The following is a 25,516-nucleotide window of genomic DNA, read 5'->3' on the forward strand; positions in this document are numbered from 1 at the left end:
AACACATGCGGATGGACAGGTACACACACACACCTATGCACATGCTTGCACATGTGTGCTGGCACACCATGCACTCACATGTGTGCACACACATGGATACACACGCAGGATGGACATGTGCACACAGACCCATACACACACACTTGTGTACTTGGACACACAGTTCACACCAATGCACACACATTCGCACAGTCATCCTGCATGGTGGACACCGAGACCCAAGTGGAGGAATGCACAATGTCATGTGCACAGTCAGGAGCTCGTTCCCTCATCCCAATCCAAAGCCCCCAGAAAACAATGAGGGAGAGAGAAGCGGATAGAAATGGTTGAACATGCCCTGGTCCTTCAGGGGTGCTGGAGTTTGGGGAGTAGAGCCCCATCCACTGGAGCCCCCCAGGCCTGGCCTCCACCCCCTCAGGTGAAGACTGTAGGGACTCACTCACAGGAGCCTCTAGCCTCTACCTAAAGGTGTGTAGGTGTGGGTGGGGGCACAGAGGGGTGGAAGTCGAAGCTGGGCCCCTAAGGATGGATAGGAGCTCACCAGGTGAGGTGTGTGTGGGTGCCTCACCTCCAACTGGTCTGGTTGAAGAAATCCCAGAATGCTTCCCCCACCTCCCTATCAGTGCTTCAGCCTTTGCCACTAGCACGTCTGTCTGCTCCTCTCCAGTTACAAAGTCCATTCCTGAGTCTTGCCCTGTGGTCCCTATGGCAGAGTCTGTAGCTGAGCCTGGGATAGCTTCTGAAGTTGCCCTGAGGGGAGAGTCAGTGTAAGCCAGTGCTCCCCTCCCCAGGCTGGGAAGAGTCAAACCTGCCACCTCAACTTGGCTCAAAGGAAAGGGAAGCCAGGCGCTGACAGCAGATCATTTGCTTCCCAGAACAATGCTCTCTCACAGAGAAGTCCTGTTGCAAATGACAAAAACCCAGTTCAAACAAAAAGGGAAACTTGCTAGCTCATGTTAACTTCAGGTCTGGCTGGATCCAGGTGCTCAATGACCTTGCACAGTCTCTCCATCCCTTGGCTGTGTGCCTCTGCCGGCTCTGCTCTCTAGAACCCTCTCTCTGTGTGGAGGTGAAGGTGTTGGGAAGCGGGGAACAGGAGTCATTGATAGAGTTGGGGAGAGTGGTTCTTCAGAAACTTGAAAAGCTATTTCTAAAAGAAGACGGGCGGATGCAGAGTGAGCCACAGGTGTTCCCTATAAATCCTAGACACTGCTTTAGTTGTTCCGTAATGAGGAAACTGAGGCTCAGGCCTAAGGGAATTGCTAGCCTTTCTTGGCAGCCAACAGGAGACAGGTCAGGATTTAAACTGAGGCCCCCAGGCCTGCAGAGCCTGTGGATTTTCCTGTGTGCACCGGGCTCCCTTCCTGCCTGAACCCACTATAGGAGGTGCCAAGACCTGGACTCCAGACAGATGCCAGCAGGCCCGGAAATGCTGAAGAAGCTGGTAATAGTTCTTACATCTCATTCATTCACTAGTCCTGGTCCCCAAACGACTCCCTACCTGCCTGTACCAGGGACCACAGGGGTGGCCAATGGGAGCCCACGTCAGGCTGGTCTTGACAAGCTGGTGGGCTGTGCACACACTGTATTGCCTTTGGGTTGGAGGCCTGTGTCGGGGCTGGGTGGGCACCCAGGAGGAGGGCTTCGAGGACTCACACAGGGCTTAACCCTTGAGTAATGTGGAAGGAGACCAGAAGCTCCCACACAGAGCCTGGAGGAGGAGGAGGCTAGAGTCTCAGGCAGGGGCCATGAGCCAGACATGGAGGTGGGAAGTGGACAGACTGGTCAGGGTCAGGCGTGAGTCTTATTTTCAGGACCAAGTGGAAGTTTATGAAAATCCAGCAAGATCTGGGGACAGATGTGTGGATTTGGGGGTGTGGGAGACCCAGGGCTAAGGACACTATGGGGAGGAGGGAGAGAGGTAGGCAGACCCAGCCAGCCAGGGGCCGGCCAGAGGCAGTGGGGGACCTCAAGGAAGGGCCCTGGATTCTGCATGAGCCCCTACACACAGTCATCCTGCATGGTGGACACCGAGACCCAAGGCCCCTGCCCTGCACCTCCCACACCTGTGGCCCCAGCTCGGCTCTTTGGCCTTCAAACCTCTATCAGCTCCCGGTCTGAGTCAATCATGCAGTGACGTGCGGGCAACAGTGCCATCTCATGAGGCCGCTTTGCACAGGCCCTGCCCAGGCAGGAGAGGGCTGTTGCTGCTACCCACCACTGCCACTGCTGACCTCGTTCTGGCCTCATTCCCAAAGCAGGAGGTGGCTTTGTGGAGCTCAGAGGCCAAAGAGGTCTTTTCACTCCTCTCGGGCCAACTGCAATCTGACCAGACTGGCTACCAGGGAATGAAGGAACCAGGGGTTGCAGGCAGAGGATCAGGAAGTGCTTGCCCCTGGAAGCTGGCTCTCTGGCTGTGCTGGAGCCTGAAACTGGAACCTGAGCTAGCCTGGAGGAGGAGGGGCCATTTGGAAGAAACCATGGGGCCGCTGGCCGCTGGACACTGGAGGCCATTTGAGGTCACAGGTCTGTTGGCTGACATGAGTGGGCCTGGGCCATAGGCTCCACCCAGCAGAATCATGAGCCACATAAAATGGGCATTGTTTTAAGCTACGAGGTCTGGGGGTGGTTTGTTATCCAGACAGAGCGAGCTGGTACAGGCTCAGGCAGCATGCAGCCCACAGGTGTCTGTGTACCTGGGAGTGTGTTTCCCACTCCAGGATGCGTCCCCAACCCCCAAAAGTGACACCTGGAGGAGAGGATGAACAGCTGAAAGTTATTCCTGTGAGATCTGAAGTTGGACAAAGCCCTGGAAGCCAAATGCTTCTGAGGGAGTCAGAACAGCATGGTGGATAGGCCTGACCTGTGACCCCTCACCCCTCCTCTTAGTAGGCCCCTCCCCAAAAGGCTCAGGCCAGGGTGCCCAGTGCACCCCACCCCTCCTCGCTGCATCACACTGCATGGAGTCTCCTTGTGCATTTCCACAGGCTGACCCGGGACTCCTAGAGAGGGAGTCTCCCAAAGCTGTCTGTCTGGCTGATAGTATACTACCCGCCCAGCCAGTAGGACATGCCCAAGCCCCAACCCACCCCTTGAGCTCTGAGTGTGAGAATCTGAGAAGGGAAGTTTGTGCTACCAAGCCTGAGTCAAGGCTGCAGGCTTTCAGCTCCAGATGGCATGGGGACTCCCCAAGGGCTCTATCAGGAAACCCAAGGTCACCAGCAGAGCAGTTAGAGGATCCCAGGCTCCAACCCAAAATCCTCCTGCTGGCGTGGTACAGGCTGAGTGTGGTCAGGGCACCTTGGGTGGAGGACATGGCCAAAGGACAAGGACTGGAAGGCCAGTGTTTGGACACCTACCAGGCAGAGCATGTCCCAAACCCATTTTGTCATCTGCCCTCCTCAATCCCTGCATTCCTTATTTTAGAACCCCCAACACCCAAGCCAGAGACTTCAAAGTCACCTGGCCTTTTCTGTCGCTCAGTCGGTTTCAGTTCTGCCAATCAGCCCCACTAACCCGCCCTGGGCTTGAGCTGTGCAGGGCCCTCCACACTGGTGATGCTCCCTGGCGTTGAGTCCTGTCTCCCTGGCACCACCTGACAGCCGGAGCAACGTCACTCAGAGACAGTGCCAGCTTAGCCTGCTGCACCGCAGTCCTGCCGCCTCTGCAGCTGCGCCGCCTGTCTGCCTTGCCTGCCTTGCCTGCCTTTGCTCTCCTCCACTGCCTGCTGCCCTCACACCTGGGATCCACTCTGCTGGGTCTCCGGCCTGCCCTGCCCTCGTCTGGTCAGCTTCCGCCCTGGGCGCAGGCAGCACTCGCTGCAGGAAGCTGGCCTGCTCTCCCTCTGTGCCATCCCTAGAAAGGCCTGCTCCCTTTCCTTCTCCTCCCTGTTTCCGCAGCAGCCTGCTGCTGCTGCAATGTAATTAGGGGTTCCCAGGCCATCTCCCCTTCCAGGCCAGGGACTCCCCAAGGGGAGCAGCCTATCTTCCTCAGCTCCGCTTTGCTGGTGTCCAGCAGACGGCTGGACGCAGAGTGGGCAGCAGTGACCGTTTGCCAGTGAGTCAACGATTGAAAACAAAGGCATCTGCTTTATTTGTTTTCAGACAGTAGCGCATACTTTGTTTCCTAAACACATGGCAGCCCCAGGCTCAGGGGCATATGCAGGGGCCCAGCAGGAAACGGCAGGGCACAGTGGCTGTGGTCCCATGACTGGTCCCTTCTTCAGGGCTCCAAGTCACTGCCAGGGCAGGGAATGATGTCTGCTCCTCAGCCCTACAAAGAGAACAGGTCAGAGTTGAGTCAGAGCCAAATCCGCCCATGCCCTCCAGCTCCGCGCAGACCGCCCTGTGACAGCAACCGCTTCCCAGGGAGCAGCTGTGAGTTGGTCTCCCTCCTCACCTGGAGACCCATCAGTGAGTCTCTTCACCTCTGTACCCCGGAACCCAGCATAGTCCCCAGCAGCAGGGGACAGGCCCTCACCCCACGTGACAGTGACACCAGCACATGCTCCCCTTTCCTTTACTCTCCCAGGGCTGGCTCAGAAGGCAGGTCCCCTGCCCTGCCCCCTCAACCTGCTGCGGTGTTTCTGACAAGCACCTTGGGTATAGAAGAGTCTAACCCAACTCTGCTCTGCCTCATCAAGTCCTCTCCTCTGTTCTCTGATTTTTTCGCAGCTCAGCGGGAGCCTGCTGTGATGCTGGGGTCCGCACAGTCAGGGTCCTGTGGTGGAGAGCCTGAGGCCCCTGTCCTCATCTGAGATGCCCAGCACATCTGCACACAGGCAGGCGCCAGGCTCTGGGCCTAGGCATCGCCTACCTGCCCTAGGAGCCCCAGGGCAGATGTTAGATCCTGGAGAGAGAAGCAGTGCTGCCCCACCCCAAGGCCCTTGACCATGTGGGCCTCTGTCCCCTGCCGCTTGGCCCCTTGCAGAAGCAAATCCCTCTTAGGGACCCTTCACTCCCCGCTCTCTGGCTCTGCCAGCAGCCTTCTGAGGCAAAGGCTGGTGAAGGGTCTTGAGAGTTTCTCCAGCACTTGCCACATCTCACACACAGGGCACCACCCAAGTGCCTGGGTGCTGGGGCTCCGAGGGAGTCAGGCTGAATATGCTGTCTCCAAACGCACACACACTATCAAGGCAGCACATGGGGAGAGCAGGCAGGCCTCTGGCACTGCCGTTGCTCAGTCTCTGGTTTCTTTGCTAGTCAGGGGTAGGGGCCGGGAAGGAGGGAGCCAGGCCTGGCAGTGTTCCAGAGCCTCTCTCAGGGAATACACTGGGGTTTAATGAGATCTGTCTTCCTTGGTAATCACATTTTTGCCTTGGTGCAAGGAAGATATATTGGTGAGGTGTGTTTGTTAAAGAAATACTCTTAGAGGTAGTGAGTAGGGGCTGAAAACTACCACAGAGGTGGGGCTGGATGGAGAGAGGATGGAGTCTAGGGCTGGCCACTGAGGCGTGGGCCCTGCCAGGAAGCCAAGAGGCTGCAGCAGATCCCTCGGTAAATAGTTAGGTGTGTGATGAACAGAGACTCGGAGCTGCCCTTGATTGGGTGTGTGGAGGATCTGGAGGCTTCACCTTGCTGGTGAGTAGGGAGCTAAGTGTCTGGTCGGTGCGAAGGGCCCTGGTCTGGCCCAGCCTACCCAGTGCCCCAGCGCCTCCTGCCCACGTGGAAGCAGAGTGAGCAGCCTTCCACACTCTGAGATGGAGGAGGAGGCCGCCTGTCTTACCCAGGGCTTCCCTCTCTTGGAAGGCTGACAGAGGCCTTGTGTCCACTCGTCCTGTGTGGAGCTACTTCTGGGCTGTGCTCTGGCCATGAAGGGACAGTCGGTGCTGGTTGGGGCTGTGACCAGCCCAGAGTGGAACAATCAGCCTTGGCAGATGGGTGTGAGCAGGGCATGACCCAAGGAAGCTCTCACAGGCCTGGGGCTGCAGGACCCCGCTCAGTTCAGTGGGAGAGATCTCCCCTCGGACATGGCTGGAGAGCACAGAGCATCCGGCCTCAGCCTTTTCCATCCCAAGTACCTAAAGCAGCCTGTCTCCTACTCAGGCCAAAGAGGCTTTTAGGTGGGAAAGGCGACATCCTATTGCTTCTCCCATACATTTTCACAAACCGGCCGCACTCCTTGGTGAGCCCAAACTAGGTGTTCTGAGAGTGAATGATGCTCCCCAAGGTGGGAGCTGTCCTGTTGGGGTGGGGCAAGGGTGAGGTATGGCTGGGAACAGCCTGACTGCACCAGAGGACGCTATGGGACCTGGGAAAGGGGAGGCCTTATCTAGGATAGTCCTCCTAGATCTAGGGTAGGGGAGGAAGACAGTAGGAGCTGGCTGGGAACGCATCGCAGGCATCCAGGACAACCGAGGCCCACTGGAGTGGGAGGTGACCAGAGAGCACATGAGGCTTGGGACCACTCACCAGGAAGGCCAAGCCAGCACACCCCTCTAGACTAGCTCAGAGGGGGTGGCTGCGAGCAGCTTCTGATAGCCACACCTGCTCCCACTCCTCTTCCAGATGGCCTGTCCTTGCTGGGACCCCCACTCTGCACTCAGGCCTCTGCCACGCTCCCACCCCTAAGTGCCGAGAGCTAAGAAGTCCCTGGCACCCACAAGGGGCCCGGCCTTTGAAGGTGAGGCCTGACTTTACCCAGCCTGCTCCCACCCAGCCTAATAGGGCAAACGCAACAGGGATCATCTCCCTGGGGCCAGATGTCCAAGGCGCTCCTGGAAGCAGCCAGGAGAGTGTGCAGGTGACTGAGGAAAGTGAAGAATTCCTCCCTTGGCAAATGCAGAGACCTCCAGGTGGAGCATCTGACTCTAACAGGAAAAGGCAGGCAGAGATCTCCAATGCTAGATAGAGGTACCTCCCCTACCTCCCAAGGACCCTGGAAACCTGGGAGGGAGGCAAGGCCTTACCTTGTGGGCGGCACTCACGCAGCGCTGGTATGCCTTGACCAGGTCCGAGCACAGCAGCACCTCATGCAGGCGATCTCGGTAGCAGTGGAGAATCTGGGCCTGCAGCCCTGAGCAGACGGGCTCCACCCTGCGGGGCCTGCAGAAGACAAGAGCAGGCAGGCCTGGGGCTCAGGTGCCAGCAGGCAGGGGAGAGAAACAACTCACATTCACTCCACCTACCTGCCAGGCACTAGGCTAAGCCGCTGACACCCAGCAGCGTCCTTTTAACCCTCAAGGAGAAGCCCTGTGCTTTCCCGTTCTAGAAATGAGAGGACGGTCGCAGGGGTCAAGCCCTGTGGTGGGTGGCTTAGGCTCACAATATAGCAGACACTGAAACGTGCTGTGGTCTGGGGCTCCACACCGGGTTCCTTCACTGGGGCCTGTGTACATTCAGGAGACAGGAAAGCCCAGCGAGCTGGCCCCCACTGGAGGGCCCCCATGAGGATGGTGCAGCCCACCTCCAGGACAACCCGCCCCACTGCGCCCAGGATAGCTGTCCCTCTATGCCTGGGACAGCCTGCCCCACTGTGCCCAGGATAGCTGTCAGCTGCTTTCCTGGGCTTTCCTGTGCCTGTGGTTTACCCATGACTATAACCATGTGACTTATTTTTTTTCCTGATTTAAAACTAATATGCGTGCAACAAAGAAAATGAAATCTACAGAAATGTCTAAAGAAATGAAAAATGTTCTTCTTTTTACTTCTTAGAGGTAACCATGATAATATTTTGGGGGTAATTTACTATTTTTTTCTTTCTTTTTCAAAGTAGTTTTAGAATCCACAAAAGTGAGTAAGTTCACTTTCTAAAGTTGCGGGAAAAAAGAGCAAATATAGATGACACTAAAGTCAGTCACTGGCCCAGCCTGCTGAGCGTAATTTTGGATTGGTTGGTCTCCTTCCAGATTTCTCTCTCTGTCTGTCTCTCTCTCTCTTGCACACACACACACACACACACACACACCCACACAATGACACACACAGCAGCACATTCGTGCACTCCCTGCTGGCCAGGTGCTGTCCTCCGGCTGCTGGGCGTGCTCAGTGCTGCTCCTTACAGCTCTGGTAGCAGACACTATTGTTCATCATGCTGTTCACACAAATGAGGAAACTGAGGCTCAGAGAATTAAGGCCACGCAGCTGGACAGTGGAGGAGCGGGACATATTTATTTACATGGCTTTGGATGTACTGTTGCTGCCCATTTGTTTTCTTAAGTGGGTTTTAGGCCAGGACCCTTCCCAGCTGTAGACTGACCCACTGTAACACTTAACAGCCTTTCCAAATTGAACACCACTCATGGCTGAGGGCACCAAAAAGAGCTGTAAAAATGTAGAAAGCCATTCCTCAAGTTTCTTAGCAATAGAAAGGATCACTGTCACACATGCCACAGCTCCGCTCCAGGTACGTGGAGAGAGAGATGTGTAGGTCAGTTGCTCTCCCACCAGGGTCTCCAGAGCCGTTATCATCTAACGGTAATTCCAACACAGTTCCTCAGCTAGAAGCCACCAGCACCAGGATGCTCGACAGCTTGGGAACAGGACCCCATATTTAGCTGTCTCACTCCGGAAGTCTGCGGGTGGACACTTCTGTACACTGCTGACTTAGCAGCGATGCCACCTGGGCCTGGTCTTCCCTTCTCATCCATGTCATCCCCAGGACACTGTATGCAGCGCAGTCCTCTCTGCAGCAGAGGTCAAAGGCAGCAGGGAGGAGCAGGTCTCTCTGCTGTCTCATCTGACTATGCGGGACAATGCTCCCCTCAAACCCCACTCCAGGTTTCTCCTCCACTCACTGTCTAGGACCAGGTCACATACCCATGCCTAACACCATCGCTAACATGAACAGTGAGTGTCCCATGTTCAGCTAAGGCCAGCAAGACCCATCCCCAGGGCATGAACAAAATGAACAGTCCCTAAATTAAAGACGGGGAGGGATGAGTGTGGGGTGGGGTGCAGCCGCCTGTGACTGCCATGCCACACCAGTGCCAAGGTAAAGAATGTGAAAGGAGAGCACGCCTTTCCCTTCCTGCCGGGGGAGGCCATGGTGGCCCAGCCCTGGTCTGGGTCCTTGAATTCCACCCCATCCTAGCCATTGAGGTCACAATTCTGACTCATGTCTACATTGCATGCACCAAGTCTTAAAGGGTCCTCTTATTTCCTGAAGAGGACTGGGTGGGGGGTCTTTATCTGCATTGACTTCTCGTTCTTACATATGCAGGGCAGATGAGCCCCTGGCATGCAGTCCTCTGCCCAGCTCTGGAGAGCCGCTTCACTGGCCTGCGTCAGCTGCTGTACAGGCGGCTGGGGCAAGAATACAGCTGGGGTGTCTGGGGCAGCCCCTGATTCCTCTCTCCAGGTGCTTAAGCATGGCTCCACATCTGTATTTAAGAACTGTGACATGGGTGTGTCTAGTTGTGGGCTTTTTAGGCTGCTTCTTCCTTGGCAGATGGCTGGCTTCATGGCATTTCATCTCAGGCAGGCGTTCTCAGGGACTGCACGTACAGCTTTGGTTCTGACTGTTCTGACACCTGTTTTAGGAGCACCTTTAAGTCACAGGCCAGGCTCTCTGCCTCCATCGCAGAGGTCTCCCCTCCTGTTCTGCTCCCCGGCTCTCCATCCTTGGAAGGCTGTGCTCTCCCCTCCCCAGGCAGGGTTAAATCTGTAGGGCAGTGGGTGCCTTCAGTGGCACTGCCAGTCTCCCTAGGCTCTCTCCTGTTACCTGTACTGCTGTCCCCTCATACCAGCCTCTTGCTGTGCCTTCTGCTCCTCCTGATGGTGCTGGCCCTCTAGAATCTGAGACCCCAGAGCATGACTTCCATCATAGCCTCTGCTGCACTCCCCTGAAGCAGGACCCCACCCTGTCCTCATGGGGCCCTGGTAAGCCTGGTTCCTGGCTGCACCGTGGAGGCCAGCAGGCACTGAGGGGACCTGTGTGTCATGGTGAGTGGCTCAGGGGAAGCCCCAGGCTTAGTAAGGGCAGAGCTGTCCTAAGCTGTAACTCTGTGAGGCTTACTGATCTATGTGAAAAGAGGTACCACAGACAGGACAGGCGGAGGCTAAGTGGCCCCAGCCTGAGTCGTGCGGCTGAGCCTCATGGAGCTGGAGTGCTGACCTGCTGAGCCCTGCCCTCTACAGAGGCACAACAGAGACGCCGACACTTTGCAGAATGGTACTGTACAGGAAGACACAGCCACATTTGCCCCTCTCCCCATGGTCAACCTGGCTGTGTCCCCTCCTCACTGGCTTCTCCTACTTTAGTTTCAGGTGCCAGGACAAGGGCCTCTGCATTTTGAGGGCAAACCTCCCAGTGGGCTCCCAGTTCAGGAGAAACTGGGCCGTGGCGAAATCTATCCCCTCCATGCCAGTATTGCCCGTGGGACCATGACAGCCTCTCTCTCCTGGGACTTATCAGAACAATATGAGGAGACACAATGGAAGGCAAATGTCAACTGGAAGAAATTTCACCCATTTGTCCACAAAAAGGCTCTGAATAGGATAAGACAGGGAGAGCACAGCTCTGGAAATGAAAAGCTTTCTCTGAAGCAAGGCAGGGCTAGGCCTTGGGTGAAGCCATTCACAAAAGTAGGTGCACTCTATCCACCCTGAACCCCTCCCAGCCCTGGCACACCATGACCCTGTTTACAATGCATACAAAACAGCTCCCATGTTCAGAAACATGGTCTTGCAAACAGCTACTCTTCACATGCACAGATAAAGGTAAACAAAGTGTGCCACAAACTTGCCAGGGATAGAAATAAGTCCTGTACCCCTGTGTAAGGAAATTTCCTTGGAGAATGAAGATCTAATGGTCCATGTGGCTTCGAAGGGGTTCACACCATTCGCATTGGAGTATGGGGTGTCTGTTTGCACAGGCATCAAAGACAATGCCCAGGAAGTTGGCTTGCCTCACCGGCTCTTATGTTCCTCATTGGTACAATGGGAACAGTAACACCACTTGCCCCATAGAAGAACAGAAGTGTGTGCTGTGAAGTGCAGCTCTCATAGCAACCTAGCCATCAGTGTGAGAAACTGAGGTGGGGCCAGGGCGCAGAGTGGGGTGCGCTTGCAGAAAGGCTGGGTTACTGGAGGCACTTGGCAGAGAAGAGCTGAGGATATGCTGGGGTGGTGGAACTGCAGACATAGGGCTTGGAGGGTGGGACCTTATCTTAAAGGGTCCCTCCCTCTACAGCGTAAGCTCTGATGTCATTCGAGACCTAGTTCAGACCTCACCCAGCCTCAGTGGTGCCTCCTCCTCAGGCATGTTAAGGCATTAGCATGTCTGCATAATCATCGTGTCTCTTCAACAAGGAGCTGGCAGATGTCTGAGGCTGGGACTCTTGGTCTAGTGGAAAGAACACAGGTTCTGGGATCAGACAAACCTGGGGCAAGGCGCTGGCTTTGTCACTTTCCACTGTGTGGTCGGTGCATCAGGTACGGGTGAGGACCCCGCCCCAAAGAGCTGTTGAGAGGATGGCAGGAGAATGGCAGGTGAAGCCCAAGATGGCCCGGTCAGAACGTGCTCAGTAACGCAGTGTGGCCCTGAAGGAATCATCGGCGTTCAGTAAACAGGACCACAGAAGACCCCACACCCAGCCTCCTGATGGCCCTGAGAGTGTGATGGCCACGGACAAGCACATGGGTCCTGGTCCCTGGCAAGCAGGCCGCATAGGTCTGCCTGACTCCCAGAGCCCCCACCCTGTCGGCTGAGACCACAGACACAGCAGAGTCCAGAGGCCCCATGTGGTTCCTTTCCAACCCCTGTGCCTGAGCAGGCCTCTCCCACTGACCTCCTCTCCTGGACCTTCTCCATTCCCCGCACTCCATCCAAAACACATTCATCTCTCAAAATATGGAAAAGCTTTTCAAATCGAAACCCCCTTTTGCCTCCGTCTCTGTCCCAGGCCACAGCAGCTTCTCCTTGCTTAGAGAGGTGCTGCCTGGGGCTCCCCCTGCCCCACTCCCCTGGGCCCCATGCCGAGCCTCACTGCTCAGCTGACGGCACCTGCCTGGCCCTCACTGCCTCTCTGGCCACTTACTCTGGTTCTCTTCTGCTGGACCCTGGGCCTCTGCCTGTGTGCGAGCTCCACCTGTGGCCCCTGCCCTTGTCCCCTCAGCACACCAGCATGGTGCCCAGCTCAAGACCTGCTGTCCCCTGCCTGCCATGCAGCCCAGCAGCTGGCCATGGGCCCACATGGACCAGATGTGGCTAGCCCTCACCCCAACATCTCCTCCTCCTGAATTTCAGTTGGGTCGGCAGCACCAACACCCAGCTGGTCCAGCTGCACACCCGGAGCACCCAACTTCTCCAGCCCCCATGCCCACAGAGCGCCCCCAAGTCTAGCCTACAGGAGAGCCCTAGCCCATGCCTTTGTCTTCACTGTCATTAAATAGCCTCCCAACGGTCCTCTCTACTTCCAGCCAACAGTGATACTTTTAGAACATAATGCAGGCCACAGATTTCTAAAACACCAAGGCAGTTCAAAAACTCATTTCTTAGGTAATCACAACTCACTGCACAATGTGCGAAGCATTACCTCATTTAATCCCAAGCAGGCCCATATAAGGTAGAAGCTCTGTTTTTCCTCAAAACAAAACAAAACAAAAACAAACCCACAATGTCTCCAAGTGATACAGTAACTTGCTCCAGTTCACCATTTGAAAAGCAGGGCCAGATCTCAGGCCTACTTAGACTGTACCCCGACCTGACGGCCTGCTAGGTCTCCCATGGACCTCAGGCTACCTCAAGCACCCTGACACTGTGACCTGTCACCCTGCCATTGTCGCAGAGCTGGTATAACTCTGCCACCAGCCTGAGTGCCCTGAGAAGGTGGTCTGTATCCCCAGCCCATCCCCAGCTGGATGAGGGAACTGACCTCACACCTCTGGTGGCCGACTGGCCCCTGGTCTCATTTCCACTTCTCCTTAGGCAGAATACACTGCACTTGGTGAAGAACCCATAACTAGCTAGAGACCCAGGAAATCCTCCCTCCCTCTTCCTTCTCTCTGGTCTTGGTCCACTATCCATAAGTTTTGGTGCAACCTTCCCTTCCATCCATAACATCTGCACCCTTCCCTTTCCACTCATGACATGCCTCTGAGCAACCTCCCTTCCAATCCATGTGAAGCTTCTTTGCAACTTTTCCTTCCATCCATAGAAAGCTTCTATGAAGTCTTCCCGTAGTTACATGACAACATTCTGTGCAGTATTCATTTTTTTGTATTAGTCCGTTTTCACACTCCTATAAATAACTGCCTGAGACTGGGTAACTTATAAAGAAAAGAGGTTTAAGTGACTTACAGTTTTGCATTGCTGGTGAGGCCTCAGGAAACTTACAATCATAGTGGAGGGGGAAGCAGGCACATCTTACATGGTGGCAGGTGAGACAGAGAAGCAAAGGGGGAAGAGCCCCTTATAAAATCATCAGGTCTCATGAGAACTCACCATCATGAGAACAGCCTGGGGGAACCACCCCCATAATCCAATTATCTTCCTTCCTCGACACGTGGGGATTACAATTCAAGATGAGATTTACGTGGGGAAACAGAGCCAAACCATATCAATTTCATCTGTGACAAGCTTCCGTGAGACCTTCACTTCCCATGTATGACATATGCAACCTTCAATCCAAAACAAGAATCCATATGACCTTTCCTTCCCATCAACAACAATGCTTTCTGCATCATTCCCTTCCCAACAATGGTATGGCTCTATGCAGCTGCCCCATCCCACCCATGACAAGCTTCTGAACACCCTCTCCTTCACATCATAGCCATTCCTCTGTGCAGCCTTTCTTTCCCATCCATGAAAATCCTGTGCAGGCCAGGCGCAATGGCTCATGCCTGTAATCCCAGCACTTTGGGAGGCTGATGCAGGCAATCACTTGAGGTCAGGAGTTCGAGACCCACCTGGCCAACATGGTGAAACCTCATCTCTGCTAAAAATACACAAATTAGCCAGGCATGGTGGTGAGGGCCTGTAATCCCAGTTAGCTGGGAGGCTGAGGCAGGAGAATCACTTGCACCCAGGAGGCGGATGTTGCAGTGAGCAGAGAGCGTGCCACTGCACTCCAGCCTGAGAGACAGAGAGAGACTTTGTCTCAAAAGAAAAAAAAAGTCTCTCTGTAGCATTCCCTTCCATCAATGACAATTTTCATTGCAGTCTTCCATTCCCTTCATAGACATTCTAGTGCGCAGCCTTCCTGCCGATCCATGATAAGCTTCTCTGCAGACCTTCCTTCCTGTAGGACAAGCCCCTGTAAACTACACTTCCCTCTATGGGAGGCCTCTGTGCAGCCTTTATCTCTGTCTCTGACTACTCTGCATACAACTTTTTCTTACATGCACAGAAAGCCTCTCTGAAGCCTTCCCTTCCCTCAATGACAAAACTTGGTGCAGTGCTTGCTCACTTCCATCCATGACAATCCTCTGTGTGGCCTTCTTTTCCCATCATCTGTGAAGGAATGAGAATTTTGTGTGGAGACTTCCCTTCACCCCATGGCAAGCCTCTGTGCAGTCTTCCTTCCCATTCATAACACAACAAGCCACTGTGCAGCCCTCTCTTCCTCCCTGACAAGTGTCTCTGAAGACTTCCCTTCCTTCTATGACAAGACATCTGTGCAGCGTTCACTTCCATCCATGAAAAGGTTTTGTGCAGCCTTTTCTTCTCATCAAAAAAGCTTCTGTGCATCCTTCCTTCCCATCTATGGCAAGGCTCTGCATTCTTCCCTTCTCATCATAAACATTCCTCTGTGCAGCTTTCCTTCCATCCATGAGAATTCTGTGTGCAGCCTTCCCTTCATGTCCAAGACAATCTGCACCCTTCCCTTCTATCCAAGCAAGCCTCCGTGCAGCCTTTCTTTCCCATTAGTGATAAGGCTCTGTGCAGCCTTCCCTTCCGTCCACAGTAGACCTCTGTGCAACCTCCTTTCCATCCACAGCAGGAGTCCGTGCAGCCTTCCCTTCCGTCCACGGCAGGAGTCCGCGCGGCAGCCTTCCCTTCCGTCCACGGCAGGAGTCCGCGCGGCAGCCTTCCCTTCCGTCCACGGCAGACCTCTGTGCAGCCTTCCCTTCCGTCCACGGCAGGAGTCCGCGCGGCAGCCTTCCCTTCCGTCCACGGCAGACCTGTTGGTGCAGCCTTCCCTTCCGTCCATGGCAGGCACCTGTGTAGCTGTCCATGACTGCACAAACCTCCTGGGTCCAGGGCCGCCACCGGGTTATGAAGTGTTGTCTGTTTGTGCCTAGATAGGAACTGCAGACTGTTGGGCAGGGTCAGGTTGTCCCTTCTGTTCTCCTTGGTTCAGAGTCAGCAGCACAGCCTGCTGGTTCAAAGCACACAACTGGCTGTATCTGAGACTCTGCCAAGCAGGAGCATTGGAGGGAAGGAAACACTGGACCTGGCAGTGCTACAAGGCAGGAGCTGTGCCACTGCTGTCTATTAATACACTGACTTCACACAGCAGGACTCTCAGGTAAGGCAGAGATGCCCCTTTATTTCTCAAGTCTCCCCTTCTGGCCTGGGTAGCATGGGTTTGGCCCGCATGAGCCAGCCTGGGCTAGTATGAACCCATTCATGGGCCTAGTGAAAGGTATGGGGTGAAACCGTGATCTTCCAGGGAGAACATAAAACTGGGCTTCCAAACTCCATGGCCCACTGTCCAAAAGGAAACAGAACCAAACACCAAATGAGTTCCTCAATTCGAAGCCAGGTACTATTTTTAGCTTTCCTTTAGCACAAACCTATATGTTCCACTTTTGGATTAAGTCAGTTTGGAGAGGGTGCCTGTCACAAATTGTTGTCAGAAGACAACCTGGTCAAGTTGAGGAGTCCAGGGGTTCCTGAGAACTAGACATCTAGTTCCTGAGAACTGCAAAGGTTAGTGGGTTTGATGATCCCCTCAAATTCATGTCCTTCCTGGAGCCTCAGAACATGGCCTTATTGGGAAACAGGGCTGTTATAGATGTGATTAGTTAAGACAAGGGTATATGGGCTAGGGTGGGCCCCTAATCCAGTATGAATCCCATTCATATTCTCATGTGAAGAAGAGAGAAGACACAGAGACCACCACACAGGGAGGAGGCACTATGGGGACCGAGGCTGACAGTAGAGCGATGTGTGTGCCCGCTAGTATGTGTGTCCCAGAATGCCAAGGATGCCAGTACCACCAGAAGCCTAGGAGGGGCTGCAACAGATTTCCCCTCCAGCCTGAGGGCGAGCCTGGACCACCAACACCTTGATTGTGGACCTCTGCAATCCAGAACTGTGAGAGGATAAGTTTCTGGGCTGAAAGGTCTGACATGTGGTGCTTTGTTTTGGCAGCCCTGGGAAACCCATGTCGTCAGGCATGCCGCTAAGGGGTTGGACCCGTTCCCCAGAAGTAGAGTGGGGAGTGGGGATGGGCAGGAATGACCGGGGGACCAATGTATCTCTGATCGCTTTCTGAGAGCAGCGTGCACTTTCCACGGCATGGTGGCTGGGCCTAGGCGCACATCAGCAATAGCCGCTACACTTCAATGCCCACCACATGCCAGGCTCCATGCCAGGGTCTGTACACAGTGTCTCCAATCTCCGTCCTCCCCTGTAAGGCGTTATCTTATTTAGAGATGAACTGACTCACCTTAACCCACGTAATGGAAAAGGGGAGGAGCTGTAGCTTATGAGCAGGTTCCTAAAGCTGCTTCCAGGTGCTGCCCAGGAAGTCTTCCGCACTGGGAGAGATCTGGAATGAGGATCAGGCTGTGGGAGGGGAGCTGATGGTCAACAGCACGGGCAGAAAATTCGGCCTCATTTGAGAGTGGATCTGGATGTCTGTGGTCTTGGGAACTTCTGCCTGTCAGGGCCTCCTGTGTTCTAGGTTCACAACAACCCTGTGAGCTGGACCTTCCCGTCCCATTCTGCAGACAAGGTTGGTAAGTCACAGGCAGCTCACGTTACTGGCCCACAGTCACAGAGCAGTGAGAGGGGCCGGGATAGGAAGAGTGGAGTGTGCTCAGCTCCATAGCTCTTGCTCTCTGCACCCGCCACATGAGCTCCATTCTGCCTTTAGAAAATTCCAAGACATTCTGAAAGAGACAACCAAGGGTACTCAGAAAAAGAAAAGACAGTTGCCCCAAACCACGTTAGGCAGGGCTCTGCATGGGGCAGAAGCTTGCCATCTCCCATTGGGTAGCCAGGAAGCTCCCAGCCCAGGAGCCACAGGGAGGAAAGTGAGAGAGGAAGACACGAACTCATGGCAGCCTGCAGCATCAACACGAGGCAGGAAGAAAAGCAAACGGAAGTGAGCGCAAGTGTCCCGTCATGAGACCAGCCTGGCAGGAGCATGGGTGGCACCTTCCCATCTTGGGTGCACACATTGTAGGCGACCAAGTCGTTCCCATGCCGGCAGGCACTCCAGCTCCCAGGCGGGCAAGAAGAGGGATTCGGGGCCAGACCCCAGGCCCTGTTCTCTCTCCCTCATTGATTCTCCTGCGGAGCGCGCCCAGCACCTGCTCACACATGCGGCCCCAAATCCTCTGTGTGCTCTCCACTTTGTTTAATAAATGGAATCTCATCAACTTATCCTTCTCCTATTATCACTGCTGACATCAATCTGATAATATTGGCCTGGTGTGGAACTGGGCTATTATATGTCCTCCTGATACTTAATTTCAGAGAAACATCAGCGGGGGGGGTGAATATATGGAGTAGGCTTTTTATTACAGGCAGCAGTAAGGAGATTCCGAGTGAATTAGACATTCATCTTCGTCAGGTCCAATCTAGCTGTTCAGGAGGGGTTTCTGCTTTAACCCGTGGCTAGGGCTGAGGCGCTGATGAGACCAGCTGGTTACTAAGGACTTGGTTAACTGACTGCTATTGACGATGTGCCACTCAGCCCGGGTAAGTGGAACCCAGAGGTCCTGCCATCGATCAACACGCCATGCGGGATCGCTATCAACTGCGGGATGCCGGGCTCCAGCTGTCCCATTCCTCAGGCGGGAGACGGGCCTGTTTGAGAGCTGAGGCCTGCGAGAGAGCCTGGGGGTGCATTGCTCCCAAGAGGGCCTTAGACACAAACGAGCCCCTGGCTGCTGCTTAGTGAGGCAGAGGCTGCCTGTGACAGGATTGTCCAGGACTATCCCTTCTCTCTCACACACACGGAAAGAAGAAAGGGCCATTCCTCTTTGTTTCTTTGTTGGAAAAAAATAAAGAATGCACACTTCCCTAAGAGGAGATGCACTCCCATTCACTAGATGTCAGAGGGAGCCAGGTGGGGTGCTTTCTGGGCTTTGGCAAGGCGGAAGGAAAGGGCAGGGCCACGGTGGCCTTTGGTGCTGGAGGATGACGACTTCCAGCCCGCCTGTGGCTGAAGACCTTTCTGGCACTGTTTCTGCCAATGAGACTCACCATGGCAGCCCCTTGCAGCCATGGCCTCTGGACACAGGGGAGTCCGTGGGCTGCCCCAACCCTGCTCTGTGTGGGGCTGTGGGAGGCTCTTGAGCACAATCCTATGACGTGACCTTCCCTCAGCACTGGGTCCTCAACAAAGCAGGGAGCTGTCACCCAACTGGCACTGGGTGGGTCCCTAGCACTCCAGACTGTGGGTGGCCGCCTGTTCCCCACCCCCTGTCATCTTAGAGTCCTTGCCGCCTCTCTGCTGGAAACTTTAGCTCACCTTCTGGCTAATTCACTTCCCCCCCTCAAGTCTCCCCCTGAGTCTACCTCTTTAGTCTCCCCATGTCTCCCGCCTCGAGTCTCCCTGAGTCTCCCCACTCGAGTCTCCCTGAGTCTCCCCGCTCGAGTCGCCCTGAGTCTCCCCGCTCGAGTCGCCCTGAGTCTCCCCGCTCGAGTCTCCCCCCGAGTGTCCCTGCTCGAGTCTCCCCCCGAGTCTCCCTGCTTGAGTCTCCCCCCGAGTCTCCCCGCTTAAGTCTCCCCGCTGGAGTCTGCCTGAGTCTCCCCCCTAGTCTCCCCGCTTGAGTCTTCCCCCGAGTCTCCCAAGTCTCCCTGCTTGAGTCTCCCTGAGTCTTCGACTCGAGTCTCCCCCAAGTCTCCCCCACATCGAGTCTCCCCTACACTGAGTCTCCTGGTCCCGAGTCTCTCTCTTCAAGTCTCCCCCCTCCCAAGTCTCCCCTGAGTCTCCCACTTAAGAGTCTTCCTGTTCCCGACTTTCCCCTCTCCCAAGTCTCCCCGCTCCAGTCTCCCCAACCCAAGTCTCCCTGCTCGAGTCTGCTCCTCCAGCCTGGCTCCTTGCTGACATCAACTAGAGGGATCTTTCTGACTCATGATGGTGTGGGTGCTCTGGCCCAAAGCTCCCCAGAGGATGGCGCCCCCTACAGGCCTGCCCTTCCAGCTCTGTGCTTTGGCCTCAGCAATCCTGAAGGTCAGAGCTCCCAGAACCTGAGGGCTGGCCAGCTCCACTCAAGCACATGGCCAGTTCACAGTGAGCCAAAGTCCTCCTCACAAGAGCCGCCCATGCCTGCTCTGCTGCCCTGAGCCTCCCTCCTGCCTGGCCTCTTCTCCCCAGCCTTTTCCACAAACTCTATCGTACCAGCCTAAAACGCCCCTGTAAAGACCTATGCTAAATGAATGTCCTTCCTTCCTTCAAGGGACAACTATTTACTAAGTGCCCATCCCATGGTGACCAGACTCACAAACAATGAAGCCTCTACCCTGCCCTCGGGGACCCCTCTCACTCACCCACAGCCACAAGGCCTAGAGGCAAGGCCAGCTCCACAGCAAGGCATTCCGGCCCCTCTAGGATCCAGTCCTGAGGAGAAGGTTAAGTCTCCATCCTGCCTGATTGTCATCAACTGCCCCCATGCCTGGGCCACTGGGCCCCAGATTTCAGGAACACTCTCGACTCCTTCTCCAATCTGCCCCCATGTCTGTCTGCTAACCACAACTTCCCCTGAAGTTCACCTGCCCTTCTTCCCGCTGTCACACAGGTGCTGTGCGTCTGTGTAGTCCTATGTGGACAGGCTGCCAGCCCCGCCTTTCTGTCCCCTCTCACTGGGAGGAAGTGTTGCTGACCCAGTGTCACTTCTGCTCTGTGGCCTCCCTGGCCTGCTTACCTGAGAGGGTCCCGTGACACGGACCATCTGAGCACACTGCACCCAGTCATGTGGGGCACGCTGTCTCTCCACTAGACAGGAGTGCCTGGAAGCCAGGAACCACAGCTTATTACCTCGGCTCTAAGGTCCTCACAGAATACTATGCAGGAAGCAGACATTCTATAAATAAACTGAGCTAGGCAGAGCATCAATAATTAAGAGTCATTGGGGCTCCACCTTCTTCCAGCTTCTAGGGGCAGAGGCCAGATCTGACTGACACACTAGATGTGGATGTGTGCAGCCTGACCTGGGGCCTTTGTAACCTGGTGGGCCGAGCCCTGGACCATGTGCCCAGCCCCTGGCTGAACAGGCGTCTGTATGGGCCATGCTGTGTCCTGCATTCTCACCTTCTCCTCGCTTCTATTCCTGAACACAGCTCAGCACCTATTGCCAGGTGTGTGGAAATTCTGTAACCTATCTCCTTCTCCCAACCTCACTGTGGATCCAACTTATCAATTCTTCCTTTCATGCACTGTTTAGCATTATATCTAAGAGTCATCATCAAACCCAAGGACATCTTTTTCTCCTATGTTATCTTCTGGGAGTTTCACAGTTTTGCGTTTTACATTTAGGTCTATGGTCCATTCTGAATTAGTTTTCATGAAGTTCACAGTTTTTTAAGCTGCAATAGTGTTTTATCAGCTGACAGCTCACTCATAACCTAAAAGGAAAAACAGATTCCTATAGGGCCGCCCAGAAGACCTGGACCCCCCATCTATGACCCTTTCCCCTCCCTCTACTGTCTTCCTCGAGCACATTCAGAAACTGCAGCTGCACAGAACACCGTGGTAAACCCTAAGTATTGCAAAGAAGAGCTCCCAGACACTGGGCCTCCTTCATTATGACAGTCCCACCTCGCTACCCCATCACGGACACCAGAGGAGGCCAAAGAGGTCCTCCAGGACTCACCTCTCACTGTACCTCATGTCACCCAGAAAAAAGGGAGACTGTAGACCATGTGTTTTTAGGATAGAAAGCACCCAGAAAATGTGCCTCAACTTCTACTGCCACACCTTGGCTTTGAACCAGAACTGACTTCCCTTAGAACAACCACAGGGTCAGTCACCCGCTACTGGGGTCTGGCAAGACACCTGATACAACCTGACCCCAGGTGAGGAGGCAAAACGAGGCAGAGGGAAAGTCGACACATCCCACAGCCATGCAGAGGTGAAGGCATGCTCTGTTCCGATTTCCTAACTTCCATCAACCTGAAGTCACAAAAGGACTTCGAGTTGTTTTCCAAAAAAACAAAGAATGAAAGCCTTGTCCTTCAATTGTCCTTTTCCCTCCCAGCAGAAGTCACAGGGAGTGGAGTGGTAGTGGGGGGCGTCACCAGGAGGTGGTGGCAGTGGCCTGCTTGCAGCTAAGGCAGCCGGTGGGGTCCAGGAGGAGACGTGGCAGGTGAAAAGGCGGCCGGCATGGTTGACAGACTGGTTACATTGAGACAAAAGTTCACTGATTGAGCAAATACATATCCTGTTGAAGAAAACAGCCAAGTCTATGCTCTATGAGAAGGGAGATTTACACATGGAAAAGGAGAGAGAGAGCCCTACAAAGAGCCTCCAGGTATTAGAACTGGAAGTATCACTACGGATTTGTGAAATACTCCCCCCCACACATAGATGGCAGTCCTCATGCATGCACTGTGGATGTACATGCACACACATCTACATACACATGCATTCTGTGTACACACATCCAAGTTTCCCAGCTCTTCCCACTGAGAGCACCTAGAAGCAATGACACCTCCATAGCAGGGAGCACACCCTGAGCTCAGACTCCAGAGCATGGTTTCTAGCAGCATCCTCCAACAGAAGGAATGTGGCTCCTGGGAGAAATGGCTGACTCCAGGGCTGGGGCAGAGAAAGGACAAGATGAGCCTGAACACCTTGTGCTAGAAAGTAAATAATGAAGAGACATGCCAAAGGAAGGAGAGTCAGTTTGAAGGGCAAAATCTACGGCATTTTGAATATTAAAATAAATTAAAGTACAGATTATAGCCCAATGAATAAATGTGAGTCCTTGAATCCTTACTAACATAACCAAATAAATGGTTACATAACTAAAGAGAGAAGGGGAAACTCCTCCTTTAATGGAATATCAATTCATAAATGTAGAAGAAATGATGGAAATAGATCATCACAATGTTCTCAACGGAAGCTAAGGCTGATGGGTAGAAGTTAGATGAGGATCAGGATACTGGCATAACACTGGAGTATCTCCCCGATAAAATACTAACCAAACACAAAGGGAAAATAAGGCCTTCACAGCAGGGAGACCGTGGAGATACCAATGTGACCAGGTCTAGGTCAATATCACTAGTGGTAGGACAGGTGGCCTCTTGAGCCTCCCGATGGGATGCACCTCACGAACATAGCACCAGTTCTGGGGTCTTCCTGCCAAGAATGCATGGCTTGAGTCTGGTCATGAGGAAACACCAGGTGGGCCAGGGCTGGGGCTCTCCCTACGGATGAAAGCCCTGCACTTTCTTCAAGTCTGTCAGGGTGGAGAGAGACATGAAAGAGTAAGGAACCATTCCATATGAAGGAGCTGATGATGCGTGACTGATTCCTGGACCAGAAAGGAAAAGACAACAACATTAGGGTAGCAGGCGAAGTGTGGTCTGTGGGCTGACAGTCCTGTTGAGTCAGTGCTGATTTCCTCATCGGCAGCAGTGTGAGGTGACCAAGGAGGAGGTATTCTTGGGAGGCCCATGGTGCATGGAAGTATTTAGGGGTAAGGAGTTATCATGTCAGAAAAAGACAATGTTTTCATCTAGAGAGAAAAGGTGATGAAGCAAATTCTGTAACATGTAAAAAATCAGGGAATCTTGGTTAAGGAGATGCAGGAATCCTTTGTGGTGTTTGTTCTTACAATCTTTCTATGGGTTTGAAATTATTTCAAAATAGACCAACAATGACGGCAATTTGATAGGACTGGATGTACTCAAAAGGATGCACTTATCCCAAAAAAAGAGTCTATCTAGATTTTCTTTTCCTGGCTGGGAGTGGGGTTGGGAAAGTTTGACAAAGTGATTCTAAATTCAACCTCAAAAAAGAAGATGCAAAAAGATCAAGGCAGAAGAGCTTGCTCAGCCAGATTATTTAATATTTTAAATAACTGTAGCTTCCTAATATGTCTTAAACAGGTTTAAAACATGCAGAAGTGGCCTGGAAAAGGGTCTAGAAATAGACTCAAGTGTGTAAGAAGGAATTTAGCATATGATTAGGTGAAATTTTATATCAGTGATAATGGGACAAAGGATACTTTGTTTGGAAAAAATAAAATGAAAGCAGAACTTTACTTCGTTCGCATCTTACTCCTAAGTAAATCCTAGGGAGGCTATTCGGAACAACAATTTAATGGCATAAAATAAAATCATAGAAGTACTTGTCCTAAAAATATGGGTGCATATGATTATAGACCTTCACTGGAGTGGAAAGGTCTTTGTAATATAAGTTACAAATAGAAAAATGAGCAACAAAAATACATTTGGTTCCCATCTCCACATCAACTTCCAAAAAGCAAAAGTTACATGAAAAATTAACTAGAAAACAGTCACAAGAAAAATGATAAAAGATTAATAACACCATTACACAAAGACCTGTTAAAAATGAATAATGAGAAAAATGGGAAAGGCTGTAAGTAAACAACTCATAAAAAAAGAAAAGCAAATGGCCAATAATATAGGAAATGGTTTTTACCCTCACTTAATACTTGAAGAAATGAGGAGTTTTAAAAGTGAGGGTATTTTTCTCCTTTGATAGCAGTAAAGATGCTTTGAAAAAATATTGCTGAAAATCCTGTGCTTGGGAAGTCCCGGGAAAATGGAACACTCTCTAGCGTTTTTGGAGTGAAAATTGGTACATTTTTCTTCTGAAGGGTTAGCAGGTCAAATGTAAGCATATAAACCTGTATGCATATGGTTTTTTTGGTGTGTGTATCCTTTGACCCAGAAACTCCCTCTAGACGAATTTAAACATATAAGCACACAAACACAAATAAGGCTGTCTGTCACAGTGCCAATTATATTGATAAAATATAGAAAACCACACAAGGATTCATCAATAAGTGATTGGTTACGTAAATTCTGGTATAACCATATACGAGAATAATAGGATAATTAAAAATGAAGATCTAAATCTACATTTACTGATATACAAATATTGTGCACAGCATATGGATGAGGGAAAATAGCACACACTGAGCCGTGTGTTGAACACAAACTCATGGTCTCATTTATGTGCAGCTGTGTGGCTGTCCTCCGTGAACATGGAGTGATGTCACCAAACTGAAGCAGGGAGAGATGCTGGATTTTTTAAAACTTTGCATTTTTCTGTATTGTTTGATTTCATTTTACAATATTCATGTATCATTTTTATAAATCAGAAGATGAAACTTTTTCCTTTTGAAAAACCTGGAAGATATGTATATACTCTGAATATTTTACATCCCTCCTCATTTTAAGATGCTACAGTAAACAGCCTATCAGAGAATGTGTGGACACTAAATCTACATACTGTAGATTTCTAGGACTATGCACAGTTCCAGGAGGGATTTAAAAGGTCCATTTTTACAGTGATGATATATATGCACACACACGTCATCTTCTAATAATCACAGAAGATGAGGCCTGAGGGACAAGAAATGCAGAATGAAGGAATGCCTGTATATCGTAGGAACTCAATGAATATTTGTTGACTGAGAAGGGGAGAATAAACGATGCCCTTATCTCTGAGATTCAAAAATAGAAGTCCCAATCAATTTGCTCAGATGGAGTGAATGGAATATGTGTAAATTCTGGTGTATTTGTTAAAGAATCAGTCGTTTCATTTTGGCGTCCCATCTTGTTCCATGTCTGCCGAGGTATGCGAGAGATAAAATTCCTGTTTTCCACACTGTCACAAGTCACAGTTGTCAAAGCCAGTGGCTGCATGGCAGACGCCATCTAAAGGCATTCTTCTTTGCTCCTGGTGTACTGTGTCCTCCCATGTCTCCTGGTGCATTGTGCACACACAGGCATACACACAAACACACACAGGCTAAAAGACACAGCCTGAAACAACAGGCTGAAATGCGCATGAAATCAGAGAGAAACAACATTTCCTGCACTTGGGTTTAAAAATAACCAACTGTACAGGGATAGGATGAGAAAGTTGTGGCTTAACAGACTTAATTCACTACTTCTAGAGTTATCTTCCTAAAACACACATCTGATCATGTCATTTCAAAGCTCAGACACTTCCGATGGCTTCCCAAGGCATAAAAATAAAGCCCAAACCCCTGGCAGTCAAAACCCTACTGCTTGATCCTGTCCCAGCTGTGTTCCCTCGCCACACCCAGGAGTGGTGGATTCTGGAGGCAGGCTGGCTTGAACTGGAACCTTACTCTCCTGCTCACTAGCTCCGTGACTTGGGCAAGTCTGTTCACTTCACTGACTGCCAATTTAATTATCTATAAAAACAGAGTCATAAATGAGATAACTTACCCAA

The 25,516-nt window shown here is 52.4% G+C and overlaps 1 protein-coding gene across 8 annotated transcripts in view; it reads right to left on the minus strand.

The window, feature by feature from the left end:
• Positions 1 to 4,068: 4,068 nt before the first annotated feature.
• The window catches only part of CHCHD6 (coiled-coil-helix-coiled-coil-helix domain containing 6), a 247,727-nt gene continuing 226,279 nt past the window's right edge, over positions 4,069 to 25,516 (minus strand). For 3 of the 8 annotated variants that reach the window (XM_054551311.2, XM_054551308.2, XM_054551307.2), the window contains 3 exons: positions 16,556 to 16,657; positions 6,908 to 7,043; positions 4,069 to 4,272 (listed from right to left, as the gene is read on the minus strand). In XM_054551311.2, the coding sequence (XP_054407286.2) occupies positions 4,267 to 4,272; positions 6,908 to 7,043; positions 16,556 to 16,657 (244 nt within the window). In that variant the 3' untranslated portion in view covers positions 4,069 to 4,266. The other 5 variants (XM_054551314.2, XM_024245304.3, XM_024245303.3 and 2 more) reach the window with 3 other exon arrangements.

The sequence above is a fragment of the Pongo abelii genome, chromosome 2 (assembly GCF_028885655.2).
Source record: "Pongo abelii isolate AG06213 chromosome 2, NHGRI_mPonAbe1-v2.0_pri, whole genome shotgun sequence".
In the NCBI taxonomy this organism is placed as follows: Eukaryota; Metazoa; Chordata; class Mammalia; order Primates; family Hominidae; genus Pongo; species Pongo abelii.